The sequence below is a fragment of the Manacus candei genome, unplaced genomic scaffold (genome assembly GCF_025592945.1).
Source record: "Manacus candei isolate 608988 ecotype Guabito, Panama unplaced genomic scaffold, ASM2559294v1 h1tg000023l, whole genome shotgun sequence".
Classification (NCBI taxonomy): domain Eukaryota; kingdom Metazoa; phylum Chordata; class Aves; order Passeriformes; family Pipridae; genus Manacus; species Manacus candei.
The window spans coordinates 114364-134539 of record NW_026138071.1 but is presented as its reverse complement, the minus strand read 5'-3'; the positions used below and the strand labels follow the sequence as shown (position 1 = coordinate 134539).

Here is a 20176-nt window from a genome sequence, read left to right as displayed (position 1 = left end):
GTATTTCAGTTTATTATTAATTGCAACCCTTAGGTTAAGAGTTACAGTGAAAAACTGGACAAGGAATTGGCAGCCTTAGAAACAATAGAAGCCCAGGCAGATTCTAGGTAAGTTTCTTCCTTTATGACCTTTGAAATTTTGAAAAATAATGACTTTAAAATGAATCATTCAATGTTTCTTCCTTTATCAACCTACACAAATAACTAAAATTTTAAAATTAAATAATTCTCCAGCTTGCTTTCCAAAGACAGGAAAACATTACCATAGTGTTCAGTCAGAATGAAAAGTGTCAGTCTGTAGTTCAAGATAATTGTAGGTGTTTAAAACAGAAGAACCCTAGACACATTTGACAAGTAGCTGAGGCCTTCTTGAATTATTTTGTTCGTATTTGAAGCCTTCATCTCAAATAAATTAATTAGGAGTCTCTCAAAACTTCCACAGTAATGAGGTTAAAACATAGCAAAGCCATCAAAATACTCAGTGTAATACTGCATCTTTATTTTGACCTTGGTATATCAGTGGTGGTATTTGAGGTTTCAATTTACCTAGATTTTATTAGAAATTTACTTAGAACTAAGCTTGTTCTAATATATGTTAATTATCCATCTGTTTAAATTAGAAACTAAAAATCTAATATGATTTACTGGATCTTCAAATTTAGCGTATTACAGAGTCTGCGAGCGCTGGTGGCCATGAATGAAAACCTGAAAAGCCAGGAGCAAGAGTTCAAAGCACATTGTAGGGTAAGTTCCAGTGTCTTATGTAAGGATTAATTTAAAGCTTGGTGAGTAAGCATTGTACTTCTTCCTAATTTGTTGTTGTGCTGTGTGTGTCGCTGTCTGTCATCTGTCCCGCACTCCCCACCCCCCATGTTCTGGTAGTTCAGGCTGATGTTCAATATTGCCACCAGTTTGATTTGCAGCAGAATTATGGGCAGTTTCTGTATCTGCAGCAAGGCTGTGACCAAAAGGGAGGGACCTGCCCCCTGCCCTGAGGGCTGCCAGGGCAGCTGAGTTCATGTGGCGGACCTTAATACAGGGCAGTTCCTAGACTCCAGATCTGTCTTGTGCTACTCAAAGCTGTGGCCCTTCTGACTCTTCTCCTGCTCGTCACCATTCTGCTGAGAGCAACCTGGGGTGGGCTGACAGGGATACTAAAATGTAAGTTTGAGGTTGGGCTGTACTAGGCACCCACCTGTGCTATTCACAGCCTGAAATGGATCATCTCTTCCTGGATAATGCAGCCAGCAGGGACCTGAGGAGAGGCAAAGTGCCAAAGAGGAGTATTCATCAAGGCCCCTATCTGTGGAGCAACCCACCAAAAGAGACAAGACTGAGATGGAGCTATTCCAGTTTTCAGAACGTGTTCCAGTTTTACTGCTTAATTGCTGTTTCACTTTCCTATTTACTGCTGTGTTTATGGACTGCCCAGAAATATGATCAGAGAGAAATGTTTTCATTTCCTTCTATTCAAACAATAGTGGATGTAATTTAATAGAATGAAAAGAAGCAAATAGTGCCCTAAGGCCTACATGGAGCATAAGAACCTCATGTTCTCCATACGTACTCCTTTGGAAAGCTCTAAAGGATTGTAATGGAAACTTCCTTGCAAGTAACTTTAGGTTCATTCATTTCTACAAGTGCCATATGTTTACAGTCCCATGTCACTCTGCTGCTATTGTAATATTGCTTTGCTTCTTCAGCTTCACTGCCCATGTCATTCATTAGCTGTCTTAGCTAGATCTAGTGTATTTGCAAGTAAAATAAATCTGTTTCTGTGTTTGATAAAAGCAGAAAGTTTAATGTAATAAGTATTAATGGATGCCTTACCCTTAAGCAGGGAATGTTGTTCAAACTATGTGTGGTCAGCTCTGCAGTTTTGTTAGTGGGGGTTGGCAAGATCCCTGCTCTCCCCTGCTAAGAGAATGGGTCTCAGTTAAAATCCCCATCATTTTTTGTTTGTATTACAGGAAGAAATGGAGAGACTTCAACAAAGTATTGAGAATTTGAAAGCTGAAGCAGCGGAAGATGGGGAGGAACAGGTAATAGCAAATGTCTAAGTTTTTTACTTACAAATTTTGTTTTGAAATGTTGGTTTAAGTCCTTCTGACTTTTGTGACATTCTCATAAGCATTAAAATATCTGCTGAAATATCTGAAAAATTCCATATCCCCCTGGTAAAGGCACAGATGAGGCTAATAATCCTAGAAATAATTCCTGTTCTGGAAACAGCTGTAGCATTCTTGATTATTCTTGCAGGATCCATGGGGATCTACTCAGTGATGCTTTTGTGCATCTTTGTTCTTTTGTGCATTACTTCTTTCTGTATGGTACCAGAGAAGAATCTCTGGGTATTAAGAGCTGTGCATATCTCTGACAGAAACAGCTCTTCCTCAGAAAGCATGTTTGGCTTGGTTGTTTTTTCGTTAGAAGTGGGTTTATTTGAAGGATGAAAGCAGGAGTTTTCAGTGGCTCGGTACATTGCATGCTGTGAGCAGCTGTCAGAAGTTAGGCTTTGACACAACTGCATCCAGAGTGATGGCAATGAATAATGAATGAACAGAAAAGGAAAAGCTTGAATGATTTGTATTTTCCATGGGTAAACATTTGATACATTCATGCCTCTGAGATGAGGTAGATCAGAAGTTCTGTGATGCTGCTGTCCTTCTGAACACAGCATGAAAAAATTAGAAAGTAAACCTAAACCTTAAATTTTTTAACAAGAAAAAGTTACCTTGAAGTCCACAATCCAGGAAATATTGAATGGGTCAGAGGATTTATGTTCTCTCCTGATGCCTTGTTTATTTTTAAACCCACCACTGAATCAAAGTATAAACACTCAGACGAAGGGTACGGACAATCTTCTGATTCATATTTAAAGTGCGACTCTTGGAAAGTAGTGCAAATACTATTGACAAATCTTAAACTAAAATATCAAAAATTAAAAGCTAGCTAAATGCACTTGCTTACAGTAGATGTGTCAGGTTTTTAATACAGATTATGAATTATTGTTAAAAAAAACCCTAAAACAGCAAATGGTGATGTCATTATGGGCACCGTTAAATGGAAGATAGAGAAAAACAGAAAACAAACCCAGTCTGCCCATTTTTGCACTACAGCTCTTATATGCTACTGTAATACACAATTGCTTTGGGTTCTCAAATTCTAGGAGCCGAATAAGATCATAGAACAGCAGTACCAAGCTGAGAAAGAGAAACTTCAAAAGATCCGGCTGTTACTGGTGAGTAACTCTTTGTGAATTTACTTGTATGAAATTGTTGACATTTTTCTTCTCTTGTAACTTCTAATACTTCTCTTCATTGTTCTAATTTTAACAAGTTCTTCTGCCACAAATCAATTACAAAAAGAAAATTGATCCTCAGCCAATGCTTTTCTTTTTTAAAATAAATTATTTAGTAACAAAGTATTGCTGGGGGGGCGGGCTTCATCCATTTTAAGAAGAGAACAAGAAGAGGCTTTGTTTTCTCCCCTCCTAACTTTCTATTCAGGCACGAAGAAACAGAGAAATAGCCATTTTACAGCGCAAGATTGATGAAGTACCCAGCCGAGCTGAGCTCACACAGTATCAGAAGAGATTTATTGAACTTTACAGTCAGGGTATGTATATCAAGCAGGAACATCCTGCTGAAGGCTAAAGCCCTGAAAGGAGGGCAGTTGCATTTTGAGCATATGGCATGTAACAACAACACTAATAATTTTGTGGTATTTTAAGGGTCTTTTGGTATTCGTGTTCTACACCATATTTTCAAGGTTTTATAAGCTGGGCTTTAAGAATTTTCCTGAGGGTGAAACTCAATGCACAAGATCTCTGGAGTAAATTTTGTCTGCAACAGGTTCTGTCGTTTAGGTTAATGACCAATGTGTTTAGAAAGTCCTTAATTTACCATTGACAAATGAGATTGCTGTAAGTTTGAGTTGTGTTTAATTAATTTACCTTACCATTAGATTGCATTCGTTGTTTTCATTGAAGTGAAATATCTGATTCTAAACCAAACTGTGTCAAGAACTACAAAGAAAAGGCAGTCTCTTGAAGGGACTGTTTTCTTTAATTTTTGATTAGTAAAATCCTGCAGTATCTTGGTAGAAAAAGAGTACAAATTGTCTTTAGCTTCTACGATCAGAAGTTATAAAATTGGGAAGTGTGCTCAGTTGAATTTTTGGATAGGAGTGTGTTTGCTGTGCATGGATGGTATGGAACATGCAAATGGAATAAAATTTCAAAATTGTTCATTAAACTGGTAACAGACCACTGTGCTTACTGGTATATATTTAATGAGCTTGTATATTAGCATAAACTAAGTCTACCAAAAAGAACTAGCTAATGTTTTAAAGATATTCTGCATTTATTAAATATGTGTGTGAACCAAGCTCTTGAGGGCTGAGCAGTTCCAGTCTGGTTATCTAACTGTGATCCAGATCCTTTGCCCTGGTGAGGCATCTCTAGTGACACAGTCATGTGCTGTCTTCCATGTGTGTTGTCTAACTCAATACATGGAAGAGATGTCAGTAAAAATCCAGTACTTCTTCCCCCCTCTTTGCTGTGCCATGCAGTTCATTTAATCAGGTCCAGCTACAAAGAACTTTGTTGTCTTGCATTAATTCAGTCTCTAGTCAGAGCATCCACCTGCTCAGATGATTGAGCTTCATTTATATAGGAAGTACAGAAAGATTGGAATCAAAGAGACTTGTGCAGCTTGTGGTAGATTTAAGATGCTTTGAATTTTATGGGACTTTGTTTTCTATAGTACAATGTGTAGTAACTCAGGATAACAGAGTGCTCAGTCGTGTTGGCAACTTGTGTCATACAGGCTAAGCTTCTGGAAAAGTGAGCTGACAATCTCTAGCCAGTCTTTCTGTGAATTGTGGTAATTTTAGAGTTATGTAGAGGCTTTTCATTTAGCCAGATTCAGATGACCTTCAGAGTTGATTTTTTGAACCTTGATCCAAGGGGTGTTGGACAAGAGCCTTCAGCGATGACTTCCAACCTTAGTGATTTTATGATTTTTGTACTAGAATGCTTTTCAGTTCCAATGTTCAGTGCTTTATTTTTTACCTAACAGAGCCTCTTTCATTGAAAACATTAAGCTGAGGCTTCAAGAGAATCAATGAGCCAATTGGCTCTTTCTTCCTCTTCTTCTTTGTCTGTCATACCTTACACGGGTTCTGGTGTGTGCCCATAAGGCTTCATAACTTGGTACAACATTCTGCCCAGTGGAAATCTTGAGAGGTTTTCTCAGCTGGTACATGGAATCCATAAAAAATCTAGACTACCAGAGCTGCTGCAAGAACAGAAAGAGCTGCACAAAGGAAGTGGTTTGGGAAAAGCCTTGGTTCCATTTGGCAACAGTTCTGCAAAACCCGGACTAACTAAGAGACCACACTTGACATAAGCCTGTTGCCTGTGTTTCTGCAGTTTTTCATGCTGCAACATGATTTTACCTTTTGGAAAATCTTTGTGGAACATACTGAACAGCCCTTACTAATTTGTCGACCTGTGCCAGGCTTTTCTGATTTCCTCAGTGTTTCCAGGCTCCTGGTACTCAGTGTGTTCCTTGAGGCTGTGGCATGAGCAGAACATGTCACATTTGTACTGTGACACTGACAAAGCTCTTTGATCCCAAGCATCTCCTACTGCAGAAGTAGCCACTGCTGAACTTCTGTCACTAAGACATACAACTTTGGGCTGTGGGTTGCTCCTGAGCTTCAGCTGGAGAAGAGGATGGTACAAATCAAAAGCTGGAATTTTTTAAAAAAATTTTGGAAGTTTCAGTGAGGTTGTGCTGTGGGAAGGAGGTCATTCTGTCTGTAAATGGTTCTGTTGAAAAGCTTAGCCAAGTGTATTAGTTCCATAAAGGTATTATTTAAAGATGGCAGTTGGTTAGCCTTTAGAGTGTGATGTAATGAGCATGATTTCACCAAGGTTTATCTTTTTTAACCCATGTATTTTTTTCCAGGTTCTGGTTTCTAGACAGTACTTAATATATTAATGATTTCTGCTGACTGTCTTTCTGTGTTGAACTCTTTCCTTGGGAATCACAAATATCTTGGGTTTTCTTAGGCATTGAAGAAAAGAAGAGCACTCAGCAGATTTGAGTATCAGGCATCACCTTGTAGGCCCAAAGGGAAGGCATGGCTGAGCCTTACCTTCCCCACTGAGCTCTGACCAACATCTACTATAAACACCTAAACTAGAAAATATTATTTAATTCTATCACCATGAATAGATTCTAAGAAGATAAAAAAGGCTTTGAAACAGAAAAAGCTTTGTTGGTCATCTTGCACCTGTGCAGCTGGAAGTATATAGTCTAATGCACCTTATTCCCACACAGTACTATCAGATTGTCTGTCTGTCCCTGCCCAGCCTGTGCCTCTCCAACACCACAGCTGTGCCAGAGCCACTGTGAGCAGCACAGGAACCTGTGTGGTGTAAGAGTAAAGCTGGAGAAGAAAGGATGGACAGGCTGATGGTGCCAACATATGTTGCCATAAAGGACTGTCAGCATTTGAGGCTTAATTTAGACACTGAACTGTGTTTGTCCTTATAAAAGATGATAGCTGGAAACCCTACTGAGATTTACATTCAGAGGGAACATCTTTCCACAGTGTATTAAAGACTGTGTTCCATTATTGATAGTGGAAAGTATGTTATATAAAACCTATGAAGTATTTCTACAGATTTCATTTTGCCTCATGTTCTTTTATTATTCTACTCCTTTTTTTTTTTGTTTGCAGTCTCAGCAACTCACAAAGAAACGAAGCAGTTTTTTACTCTTTATAATACACTGGATGATAAGAAAGTATATTTGGAAAAGGAGGTAAGAAGTTGTTATTACTGTTTTCTAAATATTCCATCTGTGGAGAATGAGATAAAAAGTTTTTACTTGGCTTTCGCCATATTCAGTCCTGTCATAGCAGAGTTACCAGTCTTTGTAAATAAAAATGGAACAACTGATTCATAGGAATATTTCTAATCTTGGAGGGGAAATGGTCTGTGTTGTAAGAGAATTGATGTTAGTACACCATGTTTAAACCACTTGCTGTGTTCACAAAACGTGAGTAACATTTGATTAGCAAATATCTCTGTCATGTTATCACAGGTCCAAATTGCCCTATTTTTCTCGTTTTTGTCAATATCTTTTATTATGAACCAATGCTCCAGGAAATAACTTTGGAGAGCAAATTCCAGCTGCTGTCAGCAACATCAGAGTTAGGTCTCAGGGTCTGAGCCTGTCTGCACTGAAGCCACTGGTGATTTTACTGTATCAGAACAGTAGTTTTCATGGAAGCAGCTTGGTTTTTGTCTCTCCCAGCCATACAGGGTTCACCTCTTTGTTAGGCATAACTTAAGTGAGTGATTTCAGCTTTCTTTTTTGGCAATGACAAAACATCTGATTTCAGTAAAGATGGAGAAAAAGGAGTTGTCAAGAGTTGACAAAAATTATGACTTTACTTTTAAACTATGTTTTGATTCTTCAGGCTTCTCTGTTTATTCTGATGAAATAAGAACAGATTAGTGAGTTTTGCATTACTTAGATATATTTTAGTTTGACAGACAGCAGTGGTCAAATTTTTGACTGTGTAAAGACACTGTATCTCTGGTTTCAAAGATCATAAGCAACCATTTCCTTCCCTTAAGTAGCTGATTCTAATCTACTTGTTGGGTAGTTTTCATTTTTTCCATTCAGAAGAGTCATATACCAGACTTAAAAAAACTACATTAAGTAGCAGCTATAGAATTTTTATTACTTTGACTTCTCCCCTAGGTTAGAGTTTAATACGGATTTATTTGTTTTTTTTTGTTTTGAGGGCAAGCCTGCAAATTTTAAAAGCACGCCAAGATTGTTTTTGAAATGGGCACATAAACAACAGGCAACAGAATACAGAGCAGATTTATTTCACTGATATATAAATTGGAAGTACTCTTGTCAAAATAAATCAGTGCCTTTTTGGGGGTTCACAGGGAGAATTCTGACTGTTCTTCTGATACCATCTTAACTTAGTTAAATGTATAATATCACTGAGATTTCCTTGAGTCGCTTTTAATATGAGAACTGAGGTTTCACCAATTAAATATTGTCTAGTAATGTACAAAAGATGCCTTTGGCATCTGTACCTCACAAAGATTTCTGGAATATACTTGCTCTGGAGTCTGTTCAGAATTTGTTTGTTTAAATTTTCCAAGGGAAGGTCAGGAACACCTGCAGATTCTGCCATGCATGTGCTTATTGCTGTCTCATCCAGGTGGAAGGTTTTAAATTTGGGAGAGATGGGTTCAGCTTCCCACAGCAGTGGGGCAGGTGATTCTGTTTGCTACACTTGGGTTTGTTTAATGCAGAACACTTCAAACACTCATCAAAAGGAGAAACTGCTTGGAAGGCTGAATCACAGGAGACTTGCAAGATATATTCAAAGCCAAGAGAAAAGATCACATTAATTGCTAGTTGCTGAATTTTGATATTCTCAGCAGTACATAAAAAAACAAGACAAAAATCAAAGGTGGTTACATGGGATATATTGAATATAGTTTAATTAGTTGGAGGAGTTTATACCAAGCAACAAAATAGTCCTGTGATGCTGTTGCTATTTTTGTGTTGAGTCAGTGCACTGTTAGTGAAATGCCATTCTGTACCTTTTGCAAGTTCATCTTCTAGCATCCTGTAAAGTACATATAAGCAAAGCAAGTAATGATGCAGTTCAGAAACCTGTAATACTCATCTGCATGATGAAAGCAGGGCAGGAATTCACCTGTTGTGCTTGCACTGCTTGGTGAGTCTTCACAGGATTGTGTGGAGCTACTTCATCACAATACAGTGTGTGGTTCCAGTCTCAGAGTGGAGGTTTTTTCTGTTTATTTGTGATGTGCTTGTGCACAGTCACTGTTGAACACTAGGCCAGTACCTATAAGGTATTTTAATGTGTTTCAACACATTTTGGACATGTGTACAGGCCATTTTACCATATGGCTTTAGTTTGGGAAGTCATCGTGCTAGAAAATTCTCAGTGATATCATTGAGTGTCAGTGAAATTAAAAATTTCGTTTGTGATTCAAGACCTACTTCTGCTTCCTGTGATTCCACCACTGAAATAGATTTTACTAATCAGAAGAATCGTGGGTTTTGTCCTGAAAGAAAGCTTATGATGATTTTCATACAACTGGCTGCTTTTCAGGGCAGTATCTCTATAGTCAATTTTTTGAACTAAGTTTCATCTTATTGTCTGTGAGAACTCATACCAGAAAAGACAAATGTATATTTTCTTCTTTTTTGTTCTTCTAATTCACAGGTTAACTTACTAAATTCTATTCATGATAACTTCCATCAGTAAGTAATGGTCCTTTATCTCTTTATAGTGGCAAAGAATTGGTTGGAAGAATGGTGGTGGGCATCAGTTAGAGAGACTAAAAATTTGTTAAAGTTTTATAATCATAAACTGGTTTATAAAATAGTTTATTAATTCTGATTAAGCCGGTTAGGTAATTCCAAGTCTATGATTCCCCAGACTTTTATAGCCAACGTATGTTTTTAATATCTGAGTCTTTAGATGTGGAAATTCCGTCATAATTTTCCTGGCATTAATTTAAATCTTTTCCTCCATTTTGTGAAGTTGTGGTTATTATATTATGTACAAAACATCAGACTGGGACATGTTTCAGGCATGTTTATTTTAAAACAACTCTGTATTTAAAGGTTTTGATATAGTGTGAAGTCCTTATGTAAAATCATGGTTCCCTTGGAAGTTCATGGTCAAATATCAGTCTGTGATGCAGCCAATGTTTATTTTTCTCTGGATCTTTTTGATTTCAGAAACAAAAGCCCATTAGGAATTTTTGTCACAGCAGTTCAATTCAAGAGAGTCATGGGGGAGGAGATGGCCATTTAGTAGTTTTAAACAGTTCTTCCTATTATATCTTTTTATAATTCTGTTATGAAATTCTAAGCTTTTTTTTTCAGAGTAATTATCTCTTTACTTTCTTCTATACACTTGTGACCTTCTGTATTTGATCAGAATTATTTTTAATTTTTTTTTCCTATTATGTTATCCAACACAATAATTACAACAAAACCCAGGAATTTACTATTTCAGATGTTTTCCTTTGAAGCAGGGATTGTAGATCTGTTTTGCTCGGTGATGAGATTCTTTTGTCCAGACAATAGAAACCAATATTGTAATTGACAGCTGGGCTTTGGACTGGGGGCTTTTTGGGGGGGTGTGCACGGGGGATTGCATTTTCCTTGGTTTATTTTTTCTTGCTCTGTTTAAGATATGTTAAAGTCTAAAATGATTTCTAGGCTTTCCCTGTTAGGGCCTGAAATTGCTTAGTGAATATTTTCTGACTTCCTAGACCTCTACTAACTTCCTTAACATTCATAACAGTGATTTTTTTCTTAAAAATTTATGCTTTTATTTAGTTATTTGCAATTTATTTCTGTACAGCACATGAGAACAAGGAACTGAGAGGGACAACACTTGTGATGAGCTCCGCAGTGTCTGTTCCCCTCTCTTTGGTAGCTTATAGCAGCTGAAGAGCTGCACTGTTACTGAAATCACTGATTGCAAAGATGAATTTTTACACAGAGCACTAAGCAATGAGAATTCTTGGATGTGGCTAAATGTACAAGACACTTTGTACATTGAGCTTGTAGCTGAGACACGGTGTCTCACATCCCTGTCAGTTGTTACATTTTTTTCTTTCCAGAGCAATGGCATCTTCTGGTTCTCGTGAGCAGTTTTTACGGCAGATGGAGCAGATTGTAGAAGGCATCAAACAGAATCGAATGAAGGTCTGAGACTCCTCTCACTTTTCTTTGCTAGAACCTGGGAGTTATTTCAGCAAAGCCTCTTTGATAATAACTGTGTGTGGAGAGATCCATTATGTGAGGTGCAAATAAAGCAAGCAGCTAACAAGTATTATCTCTTTTCACATTGATAAGAAACTTCTCACCACTAAATGTTAATGAACAGAGTAGAACAGAAGTGTTATAACACCTGACAGGAAGCTTATACCCCATAACTTGGTTATTGGCAGTGTAGTGATTTAAATGCTTGAGCTAAATGTCACTGAACTCAGGGAGAGGTCCTCTACCTGGATTGTGTGGGTGCAGTCAGAGCTGCACCTCAGGCAGTTGGAGCTCATGGGAGCTGCTCTCTGCTGCTGAAGAAGGTCAGCAGCACCTCAGAGTCCCAACCATCCCTTGTCTTAGTTGCAGCTCTCACCTGTTGAATCCACTTAGATGGGTTTTTTGACCTGGTTGAGAAATGGCTGAGCTTTACTGCTGAGTGTGTTGTGTCCACATAGCAAGTGAAAGGGTTTGTGGGCGAGGACGGGTTCAGAGAAGACAAAACTGTTCTGCTAACATTGGGGGCTATTTTGCTGCTTTCCAAATGCCATCTATAGTGCCACTGCTACTGGGGCTTCAGCACTAGGTTTCTAGGTATCATTTATGAGGCATCTGTCTGCCACTGTGTTTTATAGATAGTTGTTCCTTATGCAGGATATCTGTGTGTGTATTCCATGGACAATGTATGATCTCTTATCCTTCCTACACACCAACAGATGGAAAAGAAGAAGCAAGAAAACAAAATGCGAAGAGACCAGTTGAATGATGAATACTTAGAGCTTCTAGAGAAACAGAGGCTTTACTTCAAAACAGTGAAAGAATTTAAAGAGGTAAGAGCACTTTTGCTGATGTAAAACTGTCAAATGTTCAGTGACCCATTTTGACTTGATTTGTGCACTAATATATGCACGAGATTTCCTGCCACGATGCTTATCACACCATGGTCATGATGTATCCTGGTGGTTATCTCCATGTGAATCTTGGACCCTTGATTCTGGCAATTCCTCTTTCACTGCTAGATTGGCATCCCTCCCTGTTACAGGGAGTATAATTTGTTATCAAGCAAGATGCATATTTAGGGTTCTGAGTGGAATTTCTTGAAGACTTATGAGCAGTCTCTTTGCTGGAGCAAAGAGGGTTGAGGGAATGTGTGTGAATAAGGAGGAAGTGCAGATTCTTGGTAGTTATAAATACCTTTGGGAACCAGCCTTGTTGTCTAACGACTGTGAAAGCACCGTTTAACACTTCATTGATTCAGCCTTTCCCAAGCTTTTAATCATCTTGTACTTCTGTTAATTCTTGTCTCCATAAGAATGAATGACAAAGGAGTGCTGCCAGGCAAAATTGTCATTTGGCTTCAGATGCTGGAGGAAAAATATCTTTCTGTAATTTGTCCTGCTTTGTTCTGAGACAGTTTCTTCCTGTTTCAGACAATGTGCTCTGGGAGAATGACAGGGACTGTTCAGCTGCTTGTTTGACATACAGAATTTTACATCCTTGTTGCAGAACTTAGGTGGAGGTTTATTTATTTAATTTTTAACCCATTTTTCTTCCATTGCTGGATTTGCTTTAGCTACTTGTTACAACTTTAGATGAATGGTCAAGCAGTGTTCCTTTTGGCTTGCATGTCAAAGTTTAATGGGTATGATCACTGGAATAACATTGTGGATGAATAGGAATTATCTTCAGCTCATCGCTCACTCCAGACTACTTTGGATTTTGGAGATCCTTCAAAACAAAAAAAAGCATTTGGTTTTGTTGATGTGGAGATACAACTAGTAAAGAGCAACTACCTCCTCCTATGTTTGCTTTCTGTTCACAGGAATGCCGTAAGAATGAAATGCTGCTGTCCAAGCTGAAAGCCAGTTCTTCCTGAAGAACTCCAGCTAGGGAAATTTATAGAAGATTGTTCAGTCCATTGAATCTCTTTTGTGAGGTGACAGTTATAACTGCAATGTAGATGTATATATATAGATATATATATAAAAAAATATATACACACAACTGTAAAAGTCTGTTTTTTCCAGTATGTGTTCAGTTTACAATCCCTCATCACATGGCTTGTATTATTCATTATTGCCTCCACTACACAGTAAAGAGTTAACACAGTACAGCAAAATAGAAATACTGTCTAATTTTATTTATTTGGATTTGGGTTTGTTTTTTTTTTTCCCACAGTAAGAACAGTGGAGATGGTTTTTATTTGGGTTTTAACACTGAATTAGGTCAAGATTCTGGAATAAGTAGATATGTACTGTGTAATATGTCCAGTACCACAAGACGAGCACTGCAGAATGCAGTATTTTGTTAATTTTGACCCAAAAAACCCCCACAGAATGAGATTCTTGAAACTCGCTTCACCACCTAATAACTTCACATTACTTTAATTTACAGTCTAGCCATAGATAGGATTCCAAAGGATAAAAATTAATTTCTAATGGTTAAGACATAAGAAAATGGAGACTTACCTTGGATAAGTCCTGGTGTAAAATTATAGATCTATATTTTTATAAAGTCTAGCTGTTGTATAAATTTCTTTGAAATTTCATTTTTATATATAGAGAGTATGCTTGTTAAATTAATAGCTCCAGGAAAAAACACCTTAATCACTAGGACTACCATGTTATCCCTGGCTGGGATGAAAATCAGTCTGTCACCTGTAATATAGGAAGATAAAGATTGAGACATTGTGCTCAAATGAACTGATGCTCACCTTTGAAGACAACCACCTACTTACCCTGCTGAAGATTTGATCTTGAAAGTTTAGAAACTTTGTGGGACACTTTCTGAAACATTTTTATATCTGTATATACAGTATTTTATAATTCAAACAGTTGCTTTTTGTACTTAACACCAGGATTTTGGACTGACTTCTTAATGTACGTCACATCTTCAGGAGAAGAAATCCATGTTCCTTTTTCCCAATGACCCTGATGACAGTGCTGTTCAATTACTTTCTATGGCAGCAAATATAAAATAAAGGATGTTTGGAATCCAGTGACATTCTGCTATCGTGTCTTTAAGGTGGAACTTGCCTTAGGAGCTTTACCAGGCTCTCAAGTTACAAGTGCCTTAAAAGATGAATTGTGTCAGTAGTGAAATGAGATGCTGTTTTTGTGACATCTTGTTCCTTCAGCACAAACATAAAGAAAACCTTTCTACTGAGCCAACTGGTACCTTGCTCTCCCACACGAGTCAGGGACTGAACAGACACAGGCTGCTCCTCTTGTATCTGTTCAAAAAGTCAGTCTGCCCAGGGCTAGTGAGAAAGGAAGGCAAAATCAGATTCCAAGTCCCTTTAAAGAAGGAAAAAATTATATTCAGCATTTCCTTCAAAGAAGGAAACTTGCAGACTTTGTAGTCAGCTTTGATACTAGGTGACGTTATTTCTTATCTACAAACTTTGCCCTCTATAAAAACTGTTATGCTCTTTCTAGTTTGTAGATCAAATAATTCATCTTTGGCAACAAGAAAACCTGTTTGAGAATTGAAACTGTGCTGTATTTCTGTACTGTGGAATTCTCAAAAAAAGAACTTGAGTGGATGTTTCAATTTGGGTTTTACCATTTTCATCAAAATTGCTTTAGCCATCAAGCAAAATTTCCTAGGTAGGATAAGTAATGAACTTGGATGTAGAATAAATGATGTGATTATTTGTTCAGTATAAGGTTAAATTTTATGCTTACCTGCTACAAACACAGTAACCTGGAAACTTCAACGAGGAGTATGAAAATGTTAGAGCCATTGCTCTGGCTAAGAGTTTGTAATTTTGACTAAGATATAAATCCGAGGTTTGTGAAGATGCAGTTACTGCTCATAGGGAATAAATCAGAGTCCAGATTATAACTGATTCTAAAACAGATGGAAACCAGGGCAGATGGACACTTATCTTTGCCTTAAGACTCCTGTGAAACTGAGAAGAAAAAGGCTGGAGAGATATGAAAAGGGGATAGATCCTTGCCTTCTGACACAGGCTGTATGTGTTGAGTGCCATTTCCTCTGATACCGGGGAGGAACCAATAGCAAGGAGAATCTGTCTTAATTCTTCATCTCAGCTGGTTTCAAGGGAGGAGTAAGAGTTTCTCAGAATTTCTTTGTTTAAAGAAGAAGGTTGTGCCCTGAATTCATTTGGTGTTACCAGGCTTGTAAAGTAACATTTACAGGACTTGCAGCAAAACTTCCTTTTTTTTATTTGCTGGAGCCATTTCAGAGCTTTAATTTGCATTTCAATAAATGTAATTAGTTTGATATACTGATGAATAAACTGCTGGAAAGTCAGTCTGCCCTTTGTTTCAGAAGCTGAGACAGTCTCTGAAATTCAGGCATACACTTACCTTAGATGGTGACAGCTCTCTTTAAATGCAGTTCCTCAAGTGCACTTGTAAAGCATCTTTTGAGAGTGGAATCAGTGACACACAGTTGCCAAAATCCAGACAATCTTTTTGTTACAGTATATCACAACGAATGGAGTACTGCACCTAGTCACCTCTCACGTCAATAAAGAAAATCTCTGAAGGCAACTTTAAATGTAACCAGTATTTTCTATAAGGGTTCTTCCCTTGTTCCTCTTTATTTTATGACAAAATCTGCTTATTGAAGCATGACCTTAGTGTGTAGGTTCCTCAGTCAACCAGTGTTTGATGGGGAGGAAATGTATGACACCAAAAGCATTCTACTCTGTGGCAAATTGGCACGATGCACTCTTTACTCTCCAGAGGCACTATGGGCACACCCAGCCACACAGGACATAGACTGCAGAAAGTTCTTTAGAAACATAAAATTACTTGCATGAGAGAAAGGGTGTGTCCCCCTCTGTGTAGCTGCTGCCACTCATGCAAAACAGGCAGCTGGAGAGCTGTGCTTGGCTAGGGCACCCACCCCCTTAGAGCAGCTTTCCTAAATTGGGCTTGTAAGTAAGACACATGACAGGACCATACACAAATCCTGCTCATTTGGGTGGTGGGTGACATACTCTGAGGATAGTCTTATCTTAAAAATATACGAACTCCAGCCTGTTTATTCGTGCAGTGCCTGCACAGCCCTGGCTGCAGCCGGTGTGAACTCCGGAGCAGAGGCTGGAGAATGGCTGGAAGATCAGCAACTCCTGAGTACAGTGATGAATTACCGAAGAGCTTCCGTTGTGGAGGCTGGAGCATGGATGTAGGTTTCCTGGAGACAGGAGCATAGAGGGTTATTAGCATTTTCTGTTCACGTTCATGTTCCAAAGCCTTTTCATTTCTGCACAGTCTGGACTCCAACAGCACAACAAACAGGCCTTCGTTTCAATACAGCTGCTGCAGGGTTCTCAGAGCCTTGCTGCAGGAGGCAGCAATGCCCTTCTGCTGAGCAATGGGCTCCAGTGGGGTTTTCTAGAAGCACATTCAGTGTCAGGGAATAAAGTTTAAAACCAGTAGTCCACTGTGTGCAAGCAGAGATGATTGCTGTACTCCAAATTGGCAGCTTCTATTTGGGGAAATAAATTACCATATGTCTAAGCTCTGCAAAATGATGCTCCTTTATAATAACTGCTTTTTTTTTTTTTTCTATTTGGATAGTCAAGATACTGTGTCATTTATCTTAGTTCATATGGGAGTAGTATTTTCAATATTTTCTTTGGTCCATCCTGAAGCCCAGGATAACTGCACAGCAATAATGTCAGATCTAAACCCTAATGCTTAAGTGCCAGAAAGAGGAATCCTTTGCATGCTTGATTTTACTCTTTTTTCAATTAAAATAAAGTTGCAAGATTTAATAATGAGAGTAATTAATTGCAGAAATAAAAGTACCAAGGGACATAGAACATTATCCACAGTTCCAAATTTTTTTAATCAGGGTTGATGACTATCCAGCAGTTAGTCTCCTGTTGTACCAGGTCACTGGGTTTGGTACACAAATGGGAGGGTAAAGCTCTGGGCCTGCTGTGCAGGAGGCCAGGGGATGGGAACACCTTTTCTGACTTTGGGTGGGAAGCAGCACCCAGCAGGTTAGGCCGGGCCTCCAGATAACGTATTTCTTTTCCCTGCACTAAGCTCAGATTCCATGCCATTAAAACCCCAGGATTTTAAACCCTGAACATGTGCTGCTGCTCTCCTAAATGCAGTCTGCATCTAGAGCCAGTGCCAGTGTGGGAAGTCGATTTTGTTCAGAGCTTTCTAGAGCCACTGTAATGAAGTGAAAGCCCCGCTTGCTCCTCGGCGCCTCTGGGTGCATCCAAAGCCGGCTGGTTGCTGTCACTGTAGCGCTCGCTGCTGTCACAGATGCCTGGGCGGGCAGAGCACCAGCTAGTTATCTTCAGAACTTCTCACAGCAAAATTGCAGAGGCTCCGACTCGCCTCCTAAGGAAGCTAAATTCATCCCTGAGGAGGCGGAGAGCTGTGTTGTGCTGCGTCAGTGCCCTGCTCCCAGCTCTGCCACTCGCTGAGGGCACCCTGCTGCATCTCTTTCTGCAGCAAATACCTGTGCAACTGTGCAGCTGCACTGACCTGCACAGTGACCTCACAGCTCTGTGGTGTTCTCCCAAGTTCCACCTGCCAAGCCATGGTAAAATCTACCTTCACAACCTGTTGTTTCTTGGAAGGGCTCCTGTGCCAGAACTGGAGCCAGGTGTTGCTCCGGTCAGCTGGCACGGACAGTTTGAACATGAGTATCACTGCTGCTGCTGCAGCCACACACTGTGATGGGCCTTAACTTCAGTGCAGCAGGGTCGGCACTGGATTTGTGTGATAGTAATCGCTTGTCTTACCAGGCACAGGGGGTACAGGCACTAAAATTTGGCAAAAGTGCTATTATGAGAAACTTCAGGAGATTTGTATGCTTTTTAACACCAGCTCAAGATGACCTCTTCATTTCTTCTTTCCATGTCATCTGTTTGGATTTTAAAGTTTTTCTTTCACATGAAAAATTCAATTGACTTGAAAAATTTGTGAATGGTTCTGAATGAGGCCTGTGGGTTTTTGGTAACTTTCAGTCTCTTACATATGTGTCTTCCTTCTGGTTTAATTAAGCCTCCAAACAGTAGTTTAAATGGTAGCTATTCCATATGCAAGGCAAGTTGAGAGTCACAAGGGAAAGTTATTTAAATTGGCATTTAAGTCTGAGCCACTATCTAACAACTCTGAAATTCTAGGTTATTAAAACTTCTGAATTTCCACTGAAATTGAGAGGAGAAGCACCATCTGCAGGAGCATAAGACACACAGGTGGTTGTGGCTACAGGCACAGCAGGTCACACTGTCACAGCACTGCAGCTGTGAAGTACAGCAGTGCCTGACCTCACCACACACTGTGCTACTGAGATACAGCCAGGCTCACTTCAGGAGCTGGAGGAACGTGTGCTTTGATGGCATTTATTTAAAACACTTGTTTAGAAAAGAGCAGGAACATGCCTGGGTCTAAGTTGCCAGTATACCTGACACTAAGCTCAGTTTGACATCACCAGGTACATGAATCACTTTAAGATGCACTAGATTACCTTTAAAGTTAACTCTTTAAAGTTTGACTCTGCTTTAAATTTAAGGAAGTAAAGGCTGCATCATTCTTTTATTTTTCAGAACACACGAGCTACTCGATAATACCTCGCTGACGTGGCTGCCCAGGACGTCAGTCCCTGGCTATGGAAACACACCTAGCTGCCATTGCCTGGAGAGACTGCCAGGATACCAAGGCTTTGGTAGGAGTTTCATGCTCAGGACCTGTGTCGATGCCCGTGGGTCAGTACCTGTCAGAGATGAGGCTGAGTGTGATGTGCTGCAGTGAGATGGAGATGCCAGTGGTGCAGGCTGCTGGAGCTGAAATTCCTGACTTTTAGTCACCCTGTGCAGTCTGTGTTTGCCTGAGGGTACGCTTTGAACCAAAGGGTTTCTTAAGCAGCAGAAAATACAAGACTGGCAGAGAAGGGCAGTGTGAAAGGTTAAACCTCAGCTTCTGAAGGAGCTGTGATGTTGCCCAGCTCCATAAGAGCTATGATGATTTGCCCTTACAGTACTTAAGGAAGCTTTAGGAAGAAATGGAAGAGGGTGCCAGGACTCTCCATCAGTAAAAAGCTGCCATGCAAGAAATACTCAGAGATGCTCTCAGCTCTCCCCCTCGGGGCAGGGTAGGAAGTGAAACCCACTAGAGGTACAATATGGAGTGAGATAGATTTTGCAGTATGCAAGGAAATACTTCATTTATTTATGTATATATTGGTGGACAGGAGTGTTTGTCAGACCTTGGAATAACAATTTAAGGCTTGGTTTTGAGTCACTTTGGGGTCTGGGGAGTCACATCCGATGGCATCAACACCTTTCTTTAGCAGGAGGTAGTTGATGCAAGCTGACAAATTGTGGGCTTCAATCAGGGAGGGTGATGAGCAGACTTATGGTGCAAGACACGGTGCAGACACTCACCTACCACTGCCAAGCAGCCACACGCTGCTGCCAGCAAACCTGGTGACTGAACAGCATGTTTGGTGTTTGTAACACAGACACACTCACTTATATGGTAGCATGAAACAATAATGCATCCAGTCCCCATTCACTTGGAGGTATTGGGGGTCTATCTTGAGCTCACCTGGGTTTCATAAAACAGGGAGAGCCTGAGCCCTGCAGAGTAAGGGTGCAACACAGGTGAAAACTCCAGGCTAGATATGCCTCCTGTGAAAGGAGTGAGAGCACATCCTTGGGAGCTCTGAATAATTTTACGTTTGGCTCTAAAATTTCACTCCCAGGGGACTCCAGGGGACACAGCCAAGCCTGCCCATCAAGCACTGCTTACTAGAGCACACACAGCCCCTCAATCATCAGGGCATGTTTCTGAGCTGCTTAATCATCCATTTTAATTTCACATCAACTCAACGACTGATTGAATACATCATGTTTATTCCCTTCCAAATAAATCTCAGAAATGAAGCAGCATCCTGCCCCTGTCACAAACATTTTGGTATTGCTCAATTAGCAGCTCCCACTGTTGCCTTTGCTAATGATGAGAGAGCTCCAGGATGGCACGTGTAGGTTGGATGAGATCAGATGTGTTGGGTTTGACAGTCATGGTATCAGACACACACACAGTGCTTCGCTTTAGACCTCAGCACATGTTGATTCCAAGAGCAGACGGGAGGTATTCACTGCTTCCATCTTCTCTGCCAAACCCTGGAGCAGCACATATGTATTTCCAAGGGGGAACTGTAAACTGTCAGTTGGTTTATATCCAAACATCTTCCATCTTCTTTCTCATTGTTCCTGAATCCCCTTGAGTAGCTCTAGTGCATGAAACCTGTATGTATCACAGGCATGTTTCCCTCAAGAAATCTCTATATTATGCAACAGAGGAATGATTTTCT

The 20176-nt window shown here is 39.7% G+C and overlaps 1 protein-coding gene across 1 annotated transcript in view; it reads left to right on the top strand.

Moving 5' to 3' along the window:
* The window catches only part of CCDC93 (coiled-coil domain containing 93), a 39226-nt gene extending 25367 nt beyond the window's left edge, over positions 1-13859 (top strand). The window contains exons 14-23 of the mRNA XM_051788070.1: positions 34-107; positions 662-743; positions 1970-2041; positions 3169-3240; positions 3509-3617; positions 6753-6835; positions 9303-9340; positions 10717-10801; positions 11575-11688; positions 12681-13859. Coding sequence (XP_051644030.1) covers positions 34-107; positions 662-743; positions 1970-2041; positions 3169-3240; positions 3509-3617; positions 6753-6835; positions 9303-9340; positions 10717-10801; positions 11575-11688; positions 12681-12734 — 783 coding nt within the window. The 3' untranslated portion in view covers positions 12735-13859. The remainder of the gene's footprint in view (positions 1-33; positions 108-661; positions 744-1969; positions 2042-3168; positions 3241-3508; positions 3618-6752; positions 6836-9302; positions 9341-10716; positions 10802-11574; positions 11689-12680) is intronic.
* The last annotated feature ends 6317 nt before the right edge of the window (positions 13860-20176 follow it).